The sequence below is a fragment of the Tauraco erythrolophus genome, chromosome 12 (genome assembly GCF_009769465.1).
Source record: "Tauraco erythrolophus isolate bTauEry1 chromosome 12, bTauEry1.pri, whole genome shotgun sequence".
In the NCBI taxonomy this organism is placed as follows: domain Eukaryota; kingdom Metazoa; phylum Chordata; class Aves; order Musophagiformes; family Musophagidae; genus Tauraco; species Tauraco erythrolophus.
The window spans coordinates 18,976,202-18,991,616 of NC_141476.1; the positions used below are offsets into that span (position 1 = coordinate 18,976,202).

The 15,415-nt window shown below is 40.9% G+C and overlaps 1 protein-coding gene across 1 annotated transcript in view; it reads left to right on the forward strand.

Moving 5' to 3' along the window:
* The window catches only part of DOCK3 (dedicator of cytokinesis 3), a 216,017-nt gene that overhangs the window by 199,046 nt on the left and 1,556 nt on the right, over positions 1-15,415 (forward strand). Inside the window, exons 48-55 of the mRNA XM_086619278.1 lie at positions 778-894; positions 2,186-2,307; positions 3,868-4,003; positions 4,494-4,641; positions 6,661-6,813; positions 10,491-10,609; positions 11,540-11,627; positions 15,112-15,234. Of these exons, the coding sequence (XP_086475404.1) occupies positions 778-894; positions 2,186-2,307; positions 3,868-4,003; positions 4,494-4,641; positions 6,661-6,813; positions 10,491-10,609; positions 11,540-11,627; positions 15,112-15,234 (1,006 nt within the window). The remainder of the gene's footprint in view (positions 1-777; positions 895-2,185; positions 2,308-3,867; positions 4,004-4,493; positions 4,642-6,660; positions 6,814-10,490; positions 10,610-11,539; positions 11,628-15,111; positions 15,235-15,415) is intronic.

Sequence of the window (15,415 nt, forward strand, 5' to 3'; positions counted from 1 at the left end):
AAGATACATCCCATTAAACAATGTGTCCAAGTCTGAATAGAGCTACTAGGCCTATTTCTTCAACAAATCACTTAACTGCCTTTCAGATTTCCCATCTGTAAAATAAAGATAATGCTTATCTCCCTCCAATCCTCAAGAGAGTGTTCGAAGATTAATTAGTTATTGTTTGTACAGACTTTGGATCATGTAGGGAATTATACACATCTTAAGCGTGCTATCGTTACTATTTTCTTTCATCCGAGAGCTTATATAATCTGATTCAATCACTAATATTATATGTTTGAGCTTTGAAAAAGTGACCTTTGAAAATAAATAATGAACAACAGAAGGAGTTGACTGTGCATGCCACACTGTCATTGTTCAGCTCAGTTAGCAGAAGCTCCTTTTGGAAATCTCTGTTGGCAACTTTGTCCCCTTCTCTCACACTGGGTAGAAGGAATTTTCTTTGTCACTCTGAATCACGTACACGTGATTACGTGTGAGGACATAAAGCTGTTCACTCTGGAGAGAGAATCAATCGTGTAATTTTTTAGTTATCTCTTAACAAAAGTAATCCAACATGACACAAAGTACTTGTCTGACACTTAAAGTACTTGTTGAAGTACTAGGAACTTGCCAGGTCTCCTAGGCGTGCTTAATTATCCGCAGTCTTGTAAATGAACAGCAGCATATTTTACAGTACTTTCTTGCACATGACAGAACTGCAGGACGGGCTTCTATTCTGTCCCTTAGACACGATTTATTGGGGTTTGTGATGTTACATTTTCTTCTTAACAGGTACACGTCTTAGGAGTAGGTCTGGCAGTCCACGAGAAATTTGTACACCCGGAAATGCGTCCCCTGCATAAGAAACTGATAGATCAGTTCCAGATGATGCGATCCAGTCTGTACCATGTAAGCCAATAGTCATTTTCCCTTTTTAATCATTCAGAGTTATGATTAAACTTCTATCAGTTGCAGTAAGGTTCACAAAAGAACTGGGCTGATACAGCATTGATTCCATTGCCAAATTATCAAAAGAATTCTTGATTTTTGTGCAAGAAGGAAGTCCTACTAAGTCTGTTAACTTAGCCTTTAATTTAAACTAGAATTTTAAAAATTCGTATGTTCTTTGTTGTATCACAAAACAATTGTAAAGTTTAATTTTCAGTTATGGTCTTACACAGCAGAAAATGATGTAGAACCGGAAGAAGGATTAACAGGAGGTGTTAGATGTTGAGCTCTTCAGAAGAACTGTCGTAATGTGGAGTAGCATGGCATGGATTAGGCCCTCTAGAAGTGCTTTTATATAGACAGCAACAGAAATTCCTGTTGGTTACTTTAGGCATCCGACTCTGGTCATCAGGACACGCACTATTATGGATCTATAGTTCCTATACAGTCAACGGAACTGCCACCAGAGCATGGTTCACACCACCTGTTACATACCAGAGGTACAAATAGCATCCTCTAGGAATGACACCTTTCCTCCTGTGTGTGCTCTGCTCTACATGAGTATTGTGACAACGATACTTGAGACATCTTTGCCAGATGGGTCTCAAAATTTGCAGTGCATTCTCCTCTTCCTGGAATAATGAAATCTCTATGGATACCTAGACACTATCTTGAACATTATCACAACCAAACTAAAGGATATCTTTCTATAGAACGTAGAAAAACTATTTGAAATATGTGTGTTAGCACTTCACTTTCCAGCTGGAGTATATATTGTTAAAGGTAGCTTCTAACTCAAAGGCTTTTTCTCCATTCTTAGGAGAGAACACTATGCAAGGATGGCTGGAAATAACAGCACCAGAATTCTAAAACATGGCCTTTCTCTTTCAAAGCAGATGAGCTCCATGCAGTTCGCAGTTGCCAGTTTGAGTTCACTGCCCTTCTTGAGAGTTTGGGCAAGATCTGTATTTTTGAGTCCACAGTGGGTTGTGGTTTTTTTTTAAATATAGGTGGCTGTAATTTGGGCCACACTATGCTACTGTCTTCTCCCAAATTCCTGAAATACTGGCTACAAAGTGCCATTGGAAATAAAGGGAAAATAGAGTTGTAAAGCACTGAAGCTCTTTATCCTGTGGAAATGCAGGATAACTGAGGATAACTCTAGAGAACATGGAAAGAGATCAGGATTTTTCTGAGAAGAAAACTTGTAATTTTCCATGACCAACTTAGCTAAAGTATGTTTCCTTTGCAGGAGTTACCTGGTTTGGATAAGCTGAGTCCAGCCTGTTCTGGCACTAGTACACCACGCAGCAATGTTCTGGTTTCGCATGGACCTATGAGCCCGGAGAGCATAAAGCTGGTGCATCGACACAGGTACTCTGCTTTTCTCTAGTGAAATATCTTGGATCTCTGCACACTGCTGCATTAAGATTCAAGGATCTAAGAAGTGCTTAACAGTACTGCAGGAGGAACAGGATGAGTTTTGGCAGAAGTGCCTTTCGTCTTCATGCAGTGCTAATTATTAACGTTTGATTGAGGACCAAAATCAAAAAGTTGAGAAATCCAATTTGCAGAAATGTTAAACACCTCCAGGCGTTACTCCATCACTTTACTTACTGTGGAGGCAGAAACACGCATCTGCTACTCAGATCTCCAGATTCAATCTGACTTTGGAGGTTCCAACAACTTCTACTTCTGTTGTGCAAACAGCAAATAAATGGGTCTTTATCTACCATAAAAGGAAAAGTTTATTGCTTGTTTCAGAACCCAGCTCAGTATGTACCCATTTTTAAGGATCAAAAATTGTTTACATAATTCTGATCATATCAGAACCCAAATTTAAGAAAGGCTGCCAAGGCGTTTCAATCAGATTACCAAAAAATGGCTCAGCCCTCAGAGAAACATCTGAAAATGTGGATGCTTATTCAAACTGAATACCCATCTATAAAACCTGAGATAATGATTGAGGGTAAAAATTGGGATTTTCAGGGCGAAGCAGCGTGTTTGTATACAGCCAAAATGGCTTACTTGACAATGTACCTATCCATGCCAGTATGAAAAAGCGTGACAGGAATGTCCCTGAAGTTACAAAATTTTAATTGTTCTTCTGTGTATTTCTCTTGGTGGGTCCACATGGTTTAGCTATTTTTAAAGCCTGGTATGAAAAGCTGTGGAAACTTGGTCTTTAGTACATGAGTCCAGGATGATGACATTCTTTTTACTACTAAAACTGAGTAGCTCTATGCTATTTCAGTAGCTTGACAATTGGTGTCTGGGTGATTTTCTTCCTCAAAATTCCTCACTTTGTAAAGGTTTTTTTAGTTCTTAGGGCAAACTAAGGAGATTCTGTAGTGTACAAAATATGTATTTGTGTATGCGATTCAGAGTGACAAGGAAAAATTAACCTCATGAGCGAGCTCAGGGTGCAGCCTGCACACCAGCTGGGCTGCATTAATTTACTGTCAGCTACAAAGTTGCCTTCAACTGTAATGCTGAGGCCCAACAGATGCAATAAGGAAAAGTGTATTTTGACCTGTGTGTCTCCTGCTTGGCTTCCTTTGGCATGTTTTTTTAAGCTGCTCCCACTCATTGTACTTCAGCATTAAAAATGAGAGTGGTTTCAGAATGATCCGTTATAAACAAACGTCCACCCAGCATCAGGGACATGATGTTAATATGGCTTTGGATACTGAAATTCTACATGTATGCTACATACTATGTTATCTCACATGTCACTTCTTTCATATTTACTCACATTTTTGGATTGTTTAGCTTATTTGGCCTGATTTTTCAAAAGTGTTTGACATCTAGAGGTGACCTAAAGCAGCAGATAACTGTAGGTTCATACTAGCTTGGAAAAAATCAGGCTTCACAAATTAAAACACAAGTTCAAAATATAGTGATGCCCTTTTTCTGTCTCTGTTTTTATTCCAGCCCACTGAACTTGCTTGGTTCAGTCCGACACTCATCATCCTCTCTGTCGTCCCACACCTCCAGCGAAACAGGAAACCTGGTTATCCTGACAGACAGTTCTGTGGGGGAGACTGCTGAGGATATGTACCACATGCAGGTACAGCTCCAGCACAGCTGTTAGAAACAGCCCTGAACACGCTCTGGAGGGTTATGCTTAGGAGGAGTGCACTTTACCTATACACACGCTTGGATCTGTCCTGCAATATTTTTCCCAAAGAACTGAACAGGTTGGAATGTAGCATTGTTCAAGGAAGATGACAGAGTAATTCAGCCAGGTTTACTTTGGGAAGAAATCTTCTCTATTTGTACAGTGAAAGTTGATACTGTGGTTTCAAGATCATACTGTTGAAAAAGAAAGTGAGATTTTAGTCGGCACGTTATTCACCTGACCTGTTCAACATGTGCAGTTGGTATTGTCCTGGTTTGTGGGAGGGTGAAATGAGTCCCACGGACCTGAGTGCAGATTAACAGTGGCCTGCACTGAAGCTGTTTTCTAGACAGAGGCTGAACTGGGTGTCTGAGACAGGTAAATATCTGAGGCACTGATCCGCTCGGTTCTCTCTCGATGATTTCTCTGCCTCCTGCAGCTTGTTTACCCTAACTCCAGGTACCAAGGCTCGGTCACCAACGTCTCTGTTTTATCCTCGTCCCAGGCTAGCCCTTCCACCTCAAGCCTGAGCTCTACTCACTCGGCACCGTCCCAGATGATTAACTCTGCCCCTTCCAGTGCTCGAGGTAAGAATGAATGGGCCCAAAGGAAGGGTTAAGTGGACCTGCTGGTGTCCTCTAAACCTGGCAAAGTTGTTGACTTATTGATGAAAGACCACCTACATTTAAACATACCACTGTTTCTCTTTTGGAGCTGTAAATGCCTCTTCAAAAGTTATTTGTTAAGAAATGTTTTTGATTCTCCAAAAATGGGTTTAATCTTTTTTTTTCAGCAGTGTTTGGAATGTATCTCTAATACATGCTGGTTTCAGGCAGTTGGATTTCATAATGATTTTCATTGTTCTGCCACAGAATTGTGGCAGGCAATCTAGAGGAAAAGAAGAATAGTCTTTGGCGCAGTACTTAAAAGAGAGAGATCATGAAGATAAAGGCAAAAAAATCATTTTACATGTGTAATGAAATTATAGCACAAAAAAGAACTTGGCAGTTTACAGAAATGTATGTGTACGAAAGCATATGTATACGATGGATGTTGAAAGATGAATTTTGAGTACTGGAGTTAAAAAAGGTCTTCCCTGCTGGGAAATTGTTGAAGAAAGGAAAAATGTAAAAACAGACTCTAGGGGTACTCACATTGCCTTTGCTGTTACAGTAGCTGGTCTTGATATCACTAATCATTTTCTTCCCAAGCCTCAGAGCTGAAGCAAAACCACTCCATGCAATCTCCTGACTTTGGTAACTTCTATTCAAGATTTTTTTTCCCCTCTCATTTTGGATTCTCAGTTGCAGGTTTACAAATTTCTACACCTCTTTTCACAGGTGTCTGAAGAAGCTATCTAGGATATCGTCAGAGATAAGAGGCTGATATTTAAATCTTACCCGTTTTTCCCCTTACAGGGGAACTGTGTGTCTCCTTATGCACAGAGAATACAGAGAAGGGCCCTTTCTCTTGGGCCAGCATGAGGCTTTTTTGCTCAATCTTGCAGTAAAATCTTAATGACTGGCTGTTGTTCTGACACAGATGGCATCAAAGTGATTTAATTGAAGGATGAGATGGAATAGGAAGGTGAGAAGTGGGCATCTTCAAATAAAGGCAAATAGCTGCACTAATTACCAAGGGCTGGAAGGCAAATAATGACAATTCAATAGTAAATAATGACAATTCAAATAGTAAAGTAACCAGATGAAACAGGCATAACAGGAAAGGGAAGATGGAACTGAGTACACGCTATCCTGTCAGGAAGACATCCTTACATGGATGTGCCTCAGCCGGCATGTGAGGTCTGAATCTTCTGGGGAATCTGAGGGGTTTTGGTGCTCACAGTTAGTGTTTCAGGCTATTTTCCCCTTTAAAATTCCAGTGCTCACAGTGACAGGCTGTGACAGTCTTTCTGAACCTGGTGACTTCACAGCATCACCAGCTTCCCTCTTCACTGTATTTTTTTTTGCTGTTGCTTAGAAACCAAAGTGATGAATGCTACAAAGGGTATGGTGCTGATGGATGAGCCAACAGCACCTCCCAGAGATGAGAACTAGACAGTGTAAAGGACCACAAATGAGGAAACGGTAGAGAAGTCATGACTTTGAAAAATACTTCAATATATATATATCTATTTTATTTTTCACTCCTACTAACATGTTTTGATAGCCTATGATACAGCATTTCTTCTCTGCTAGTTTTGTTCACTTCTAAGTTAGGTGAGTATAGCATTCCGACATTTCCCACTGTTTAGGGGATTTCACTTCCAGTAAAGTCCCAGATGCTCTCTGTTTCACAGTGTGCAAGTCACTGTTCTGGGTAGTACGACACCGCCGTCTGCAATGGAGTTGTTCGTAACGAGAAAAAGCCCTTACACTTAAGTTCCACTGTGGTAATATAGCTTTGCTTTTCTCCTTGGTGATTTTTCTTTTTGTTTTGTTTTTTTAATTGGGTGAATTTGATGCTTGTGAAAATGAGAGACCAGTATCACTGGCTGGAGCAAGGTACTTCACAAACATTACATGTGCAGCTCTGCCAATGCACCTCTATCCTTTTTTTTTTATTCTTTTTTTTTTTGGTATTTATTTATATTCTTTTTAATTTAGTGCTGGTGAAAGGTGCTGGATTGACAACACTGGAGGCTGAAGCCCTCTATTTATCCACAGAACAGATACAGCATGGGCGGCAGCCGTGCAAGCTTCCCCACGCTGCCCCCACCAATGTGCCTCATCTCTGTCCTGGAGGGACCACCTCTAGAGGTGAGAGGATAGTTCAGTCACCATGACCCATCCAATCCTTGGCCTTTCTGCTGAGACTGCCAACAAAGCTACGATAGTCACGATGCTACGGTTAACCACTTTTCAGACAGGAAGTACACGAAGGCCAACAATTCATTTTGTACAGGCCACCTAAATTTATCAACTTGACATCTTTGTCACCTGTGGCTTTAACGAGAGCGTGGTTATCTAGGATTTCTAGGGTTTTGTCAGATGTTTAAGTGCTCCTCTCATTGAATCAAACGTTAACGCAGAGGTGAAAACCCACTATCGCATCATCCAGATACTTGCACCACCTTCTCTGTTTAACTGCAGAGTCTTTTCTGGAGCTCAGCTACTGGCACTGTTCTGAGGAGACGGGTATCTTATATAGATTTGTTGCATTAGTCCCCAAAGGAAACCATGGCCGTTTGTATTAAAAATCCAGCAGAAATTTAAACCTTATTTCTAATTCTCCACTTCCAAAAAATGACTCCTTCATTAATGTTTAAAACAGCAACACAAAGAAATTACTTGGCTTGAAGAAAGAAAATAATAAAGCCATTAATCCAACATTTTGTTTGAAGGAGAGTCATCAAGACAGTAGATTAATGATTTGATCATATCACTGAACAGCAGATTAAAGCAGCAAACCTTACACTACATATTACACACGTCAGAGCAAGAGTCTTAAATAGAATTGTAATCAGAATACAGTAAGAATTTTCTAATCCTGTTGCTAACGATAAAGACATTACTAGTTACTCTGTTTTTTAGATTAACAAGTATGTGTCTTTCAGTTTTCACTTGGCTTGACCCTTGCGTTAGCTTCTTCCCTGTCAAGAAAGCAACGCTGCTGTATGAAGGATCAATAAGAAATTCAGTTTGTTTTGGCTTCATTTGAGGTGACTCATGAGGCGCTGCTCTAACCTTACTGAAGTTAAAAGATTATGTAAGCCAATGTTCATTAGCAGAAATTGTAATGCAAAAAGGCTGGGACAGAGCTAGGAGTGGGTTAGGTTTTTTTCAGTAATTTCATTTAAAATAGATTTGGGACTCCTCCGATGCACTCTAAAAGCATCTCCCACTTGGCCTTGGTGATTCACCTCTTAAGGCATCCCTACTGCTTCCTCAACACAGCCCCTATTGTAAGGCGTAGAAAATGAGTCCTGCTGTCCTATTCAGCACTTTGCAAGAACCCATATACTGACATTAAAAACTTCCTTCTTAAAGCAAAAAAGTTATGATTTGGTGCAGGAGTGAACTGTTTTCATAACAGTAGTGAAAACCGTGAACCAAGAGAAAAGATATATTGTTTGGAATTTAACTACATTAATTTTCAGTTTCATTCCTTAAAACTACTACTTGTCACAAGTGGATTAACACTTTCATAATTAAAAAAGAAACGCTACCTCTGGCTTCAGCATAGGTTTTCCTTTCTCATTAACAGGATGTACAGTGCTGTACACATCAAGTGTACCAAGCTACAAGGAATAAGCCCTGATTCATGCTGCAGCATTTTGTATGGCCACTGGCTGCTCTGGAAGCTTTTAAAAGCTTTATTTGACTTTGGGTTTTTTTTAGTTTTGCCAGTCCCTGAAAGGAGCCATGGTGATTGTGCTCTCTATCTGTCCAAAGAAGCAGGCCTGACTATTAATAAAAGCCTCAGTTATAGCCACTCCTCTTTGTGGCCCACAGTTCAGAAGTATCAGTACTTAATTCTGTTTGCAGACTGGATACTTGGCATAATCTGTTACAATCTTTATAGCTATAGTTATTTACAAATTTAGGGTACCAACCAGCAGAGCTGTTTTGTGAACTAGACTCTGCCATCATATTTAGCACATGTGGGATTTTCCAGGTCACGCAATGCAAGGTCTGTGGAAACTATAATCCCATAGAAACTGATGGCACATAGAGGTGGTTTGAATCTTGGCTATAAAAGAACAAGGATGACAAGATAAATAAAAGGGAAAAGTTTACAGTGTAGGTTGTGCTGTGATGTAGTTCTGGGCACACCTGAAAGTTCAGCATCCTTACATTTGTCATGCAGAAACAGGACTATCTGTGATGTGTGAGTAAACGAGACTCAGCATAAAGCGTTAACACTGTGTTTTCCAAGCTGATGTTGTACATAAGAGCGAGTGTTGTCTAATTATGTCTCTGTTTTATGTCTGGGGAGAAAATGAGTTCGGAACTAGAATGCAGATACTCTGCGGCTATTCATTTCGGGGTGGGAGTGTAGATGAATCTGGGATCTGCCACCCCTGATGGAGCTGTTGCAATTGTAGGACCTTATCCTGCATTCTGCTGGACACATTGTTCCTTCCACTGTGTGCTGAATATCAGTCCCAAAAACTGCATGTTTGCTTTTGCTGGGGTAAAAGCTGCATTAACCAGCACCAATGCCTTTGCTCATACGTTGGAGTGCTGCTCAGGTAATGTTTGTGGTTGTGGAAAGTTTGCAAGAGGGGGCATGTATTCCCCGAAAGCCGGCATGGCTCTGTAATGCGCTGTGTGCTGCCATCTGTAAGTGCGTGTTTGTGACGCAATGAAATAATCAGTGCGAATTAAAGCTCACTCCAGCAGCTTCAGGACATCAATTCCTGCCTCGTATTGTGCATCCCAAGGGATGCGTGTATAAGTAGTGTAAGACTTTAGGAAGTCACTAATAGGAATCATTCTTCTGGCAAACCCATTGTCAGCTGTTGCATACCAGCAGGCACATTGTTATGTGGCACCTGTCTTGAAGGACATGAGTCCCAAATAATTCCATGTGCCAAGAAGCTGTTTACATGAAATACCCCAATACCTTAAATGACAACTATACAGATAACTAATGCTTAAGTCCAGCATACTCCTACTATATAACTCCAAGCATCGGTAAACATCCTGTTGTCATAAAATGGCTCAGTATATCAACATGCTCAGGAGTAATCATATGTTGCCCAGCACTATTATAAGCAAAGTGCCACCCATGTTTATAGAAAAATCAGTTTATTATCATTTTTTGTTTTGCTACAGCGCAGAGGAAGCTAACCAAGGTATCGCCAAATGGCAACACCTCAGACTACCTCTGCCAGAGCTGAGGAATGAAGAAGCTTCCTGCTTTAACTGAACCGTGTATCTCAAGCTTTTATCCCTTTCTTCTGCATTCAGACCTAAAACGCACAATTTTATGGCATTTCTGTAGCTCTACAATATTTCATGGGGCAATGGAGCATTAGGCACTGTACACCACAGCCACAGCTGATCCAGGTTGAATGAGGCTTTGGGCAACCTGGTGTAGTGGAGCGTTTCCCTGCCCATGGCAGGGGGGTTGGACCTAGATGATCTTTATGGTCCCTTCCAACCCTAACCATTCTATGATTCCACCACAGATGCCCGCTTTTTGTTTGTTTTAAGAGGAACCACTTTGCAACATAACAACTAGAGACACATGCATCTTAGACACCTTACATAGTATGTCCTTAATTGTCTGTAACAAGCCAGTTCTTATTTCATCCTCATGCTATGCACCCCACCAACAGTTAGCTGCTTAGTGGGCTCGGCACCGTGTTTTCTTGAGTCCTGTAAGATCATCCGTCTGAACAAATTGCCAAGGAGGACTAGATCCCTGGGCATGCAGAGACATGGCTGTTGTTTGTCACGTGTACGTGATTATTCTCACTTGTTTACAGGCTCTCCCTCTCTACCAGATAAGTACCGCCACTCTCGGGAGATGATGATGTTGCTGCCAGCCCATCGGGACCGACCTAGCAGTGCCATGTATCCCGCAGCTATCATGGAAAACGGACAGGTAGCAGGTCTAATTTCTTTTATGTCAATTCAATCACCGGAAACTGTGACTTTATGTTTACTATTTTAACCACTTTAAAGCTTCTCATTTTTAGAAAACACACCAACTTACTTAGGATCATTTTCAGAGCCCACACAGAACTTCTCATATCAATTGCCCCTAGAGCCACCCACTTTGGTAGTCAAGTGATACAAATTGTTTAAATTCCTGTGAAAACAGACTCCTTTTACTTCCGAACTTTATCCAATGAGCCACTGCCAGTAGTCATGCCATTTTTATTCATTTTTCTAGCACCATGGCCATCCTTCAGTCCAGCTTCAAAGCTGATTCTAAATAGCTTTATGGTGATTTGCAGAGGTATCAAAAACTACAAGAGGCTGAAATAATATACTGATACAGGGTCTCCGAGCAATCTGTGCCTGTATCTACTACTTTGTCTGGACAAATTGAAAAATTCGGGGTGTGGCTATATGTTAAGCATTTTAATCTGACCCTGGCATGCGCTTTTGAAGAGAATCTCCTGATTGTGTCCATTTACTGCACTTCAGTTCACCTCAGAGAACAGTCTCAGAGCATGCAACTCAATTCTTTCAAATGAAACCAAAGGAAAAGGAAAGCTCCAGAAGGGCATGTGATGCTTTTGAGCTGGTAACAGGCACAAGACCAGGCTAGAGCTAGTCTGAAATAACTCCTCCAGAGAACACAAGCAGCGGGAACTGTGGGTCCTCAGCACTGCTACGCTCTAGACATCCACTAATACTGCACTGCAGTACTTGCTAATGTAGACACAGCACAAGGTTCCCATTAATTTCTTAGTTAAAAAAATTTCTTTGCTTAAAAAAAGCAAACAGAAAGCCTCAGGGTTCTGCACCAGCTGGTCTGTAACTTTTTTTTTTTTAACTTTTGTATGCTAACTTTCTTCTCCCTTAGCCTCCAAATTTCCAGCGCGCCTTGCTCCAGCAAATGATCGGACCGTGCAAACCTTGCAGCGATCCCAACCTGTCTGTGGCTGAGAAAGGTACTCTCTTTCCTAGTTAGCATGCATGCTTTCTAAAATATTATTACTCTGGTCATGCTACAGCAAGTAACGAATGGGCTTCTGCATTTCCTGGCAGAGTGCGTTCTCTCACATTTTTTTAATTAACAGTTTAATTAACTCAGCCTTCTGCCAACCTATAGTCATTTCAGATCATTCACAGAAGGGTGGAGCTGCACAAACCTCTTTATTTCAGAAAGCTCTCTGAGTTCAGCAGTTTGTATTGAAACAAATCCTGCAGCCTTTATCAAGCAAAACTTCCAAAGCAGCAAACGAGGAGTTATCTGAAAGAAGAGTGCAAGATTTGGACTGCATTTTTAAATAATGAGATATTCTGCTTTTTTAAATATGCATTTATTGTTCAAAATATTAATGTTTCTTGTGATCTCTTTCTGAGGTAGTTTCATATTTATTTAAGTTTATCATTAGGAATGTATGCTTTTTTAACTCACTGCTTTGAAAAAAACAGGGAGAGCCCCTGCAGAAAAAAAAATTAAATAAGAAGAGTTGGTTTGTTCGGTGTAACAGAAGAGGAGGAGCTTGCAAAAGGGGTGCCATGGACAAAGCGATGGGCTCAAAAAATGATCTGAAAGGCAGCATTCTGAAAAAGCACAAGTGGGAAAAATTCACGAGTCAAAATCTGACACAAGGAGGCTGCCTGAGCAAGCAAGTCATGTGTATGGCTAGGAAAAACAGTTTCTTAAACAATTTTTAAGGCCAGGAAAGACCATCGCCAATTCTCTAGCCTGACCTACATAATGCACTCCATTAGACTTTCATCAGTATTTTTGTTTCAGGAGCTGTGCCTGAACTATTTTCTGTATTTTTGGAAAAAAAAAAAAATCCAAATTTTATTTTAGAATTTCTAATAAACCAGAATCCACTACTTTAACAATGTGGCAGCCTTACAGAGCGATCCAGATTGAAACCAAAAGCCAATGTGCAGTTCTGAATAAATGGCAGAATGATGACTTGATGACAATAATGCATGGTGACAACAGAGAGTTAAGACTAGGGGGGTGAGGAATTAAGAGCTCCATCTCGGCCATGTTAGTTTGAACTGAACATATGCCAGAGGTGGTGAGATCTTTATACTGGACAAGAGAAAGATCTGGAAGAACAAGGTAGATAATACTACCTGTCTAGGAAAAATACTTGAATTTGCATTTGTGGGCAATATTACGCAAGAGCGTACTATACAGTGCAAAGAGAAGGGGATTAAAGACAGAATCCCCTCCAGAGGCCCAAAGGAGCCATTTAGGACACAGATGATGTTCAGTAATTGTTCTTAGTGGATGGTGTGACAGGAATCCCAGCTCTTCAGCCAGGTTGGTAGCATTAATGCAGTTACAGGAATTTTTTTGCAGCCCGTGAACCCTCATAATTCTTTGTGAGTCAGGATGCCATCTGCTTTGCTTTTTGTTAACAGTCATGCCCTGTGAATTTACCCACCCCCTTCCTTGCCGTGTCAGAAGCTCTGCTCAGTAATTCTCAGTGACAGCAGGGTGACATCAATCGCCCAGAGCAGAATGGTTCAAATGCAGCTTCCCTGCTAATTAAACTTGGCCATCAAGCCACTGAACACTGTTCTGGAGAGAGATGGGCTAGGACAGAGCACTAGAGGCTCCCTGGATAGGTTCTTCCCTGAAGCGTTTTGGATTAAACACTGGTTTCAACAGGCAGCAGCCACTCTCTAGAAGTATCTGACCTTAGGATGATTTCCAGCAGTCCTAAATACACTTGGAAGGCCTTGAATGAGGGAACACTGAGAAAGTACAAATGGATTATGCACTAGGGTACCATGTTCTCTTCTCCACATTCTTCTACTGCATCTAGTGTTTTTAAAAAAGAAAAAAAACAAAACAAAACAAAAAAAAAAAACAACCAACAACAACCACAATCATTTTACAGTCCAAGCAAATTGAGTTTCGTTCTGTCCCTTTCACTTGGGCTGGTATATTGCAGGAGAGACTGTGGCTGGCAGTATTACCCATCTTGTCCCTCTGTTTTAGCCTTCTGACACCAACTGCAGTACTGGAAATCAGAGCACTCTGGTGTGTGTACAGGGGTGCTCAGAAAATTCATCTGAAGCCACATTACTTGTTCTGAGATGTAGCCCTTGGTTGGAACCTGTTCTATGTTAAGATTCTCAGTATCTTCTTTGTACGCCCTTCTCAGTTTGAGGGCGTCTCTTTAAAAACAGCATTTAAGTATTTCATAGGTTTCATTCTGTCTTAAGAAGCTGTCACTTTATGATCTTTTTTACTTTAGGAATATTAGGTCTTGGGGAGCCTGTGTTCATACTAACTCATGACCTAAGGAGAAAAAAAAAAAAAAAAAACCTTTCAAAGACATTTTAGAAAAGAAACGCACCCAAAATGGCTGCAGGCATTTTAATTAAGGAGAAATCCTCTTCAGATGTCAAACTCCATCTTTATTTCTCCAGGCTTCCAATTTCCAAACTGAAGATGGAAAAAGCTATTTTTATTTCAGGTCTCTTTAGTAGGCTCACCAAATTACTTTGTTTTCCTTTTTTCTTTTTTTTTTTCTAATCTGAAGAAATTGCTTCTTTGTTTTTAAACAAACATTCAATTGCTGTATGTCTATCTTCTCAGTATAAATCGTCTTGCAGTGTGTTTGGAAGAAAGGAAGGTGCATTTTAGTAATGTTTAAGGTTGACAGAATTCTCAAGGTCTTGAAACATGTTCATGTTAGAAAGAAGCAGCTTTTATTTCTCTGAAAAACCAAATTCACCAAGATCATACTCAGTATCTGTTATATGAGGAGAGCCTTCCTCTCTGTGCACTTCCTGCTTAACAAAGACTTGATCTCTTCAGGTGACTTTGTAATACAAGGAGTCCAAACTGCTGTCTTAATATGTCGTGACCAAAATTCCTGATCAACACTGTAGCTTAGTAAAGGCTGTAAAGTCATGATTTCTTTTGTAACAGACGGAGGTGTAATTGCCCTCATGTCCTTCATTCACTCTTCACTTAGCCACTGTAGTGCAGCAACAGGGCTTCCTGATTTCATGAGGGCTCTTCCACACATTCCCTTCTGCTCTGTCATCACTTACTGCCAAGCAGAACAGCTCACAACTCGGATCTAGGGGCTGTTCCATCAGTGAGATTTCATTTTTACTTACTCACTGGTTTGCAAAAAAAAAAAAAACCAAAACTAGTAGTTCTACTGCTCTTCAGATTTGCCAGAACTGAGCCAAGGGGGTCATGGAGGGCAGATGGGCCGACTAACACTACGATCACCTAACCCCCGCTTCCTTAACAAAGCGACCTATACACGTAACACACTGTAGACTAGACCATGTCTCTGCGCCTTCAATCCTACCATTCACTAAGTCCCTAGGATCTGTCTCTTCACTACTAAAGAGCACCCTGGAAAGCCAGTCCTTCTGGCCCCACAAACTCCCTGTGACGTTACCCAAGTTAAATCTCTTTCAATCCTTCAGCCGTGCCAGCAGCACCCAGTAGCTGGAGCCTAGACAGCGGAACCAGAGAGGCCCTGCCATTCCTGTCTGCCCACGTTGGGAGCATCTTGGCCCCACCAGTACCTCCCCGAAGCCTGCCCCATGGTAAGGAAATGCCCAGTAGGCCTACTGCATAATGCCTGCAGTCATGCACAGATAAACCTAGACCACCTGAAAGCTTACCTTAGTCTTTTTTTCCACCCTATAAAAGCAATCAGAAACAAAAACCCAAAGTCTTTCCTGGTCTGCTAGGTTAGCAGTGGACAAAGTTTTCAATTTATTTTTT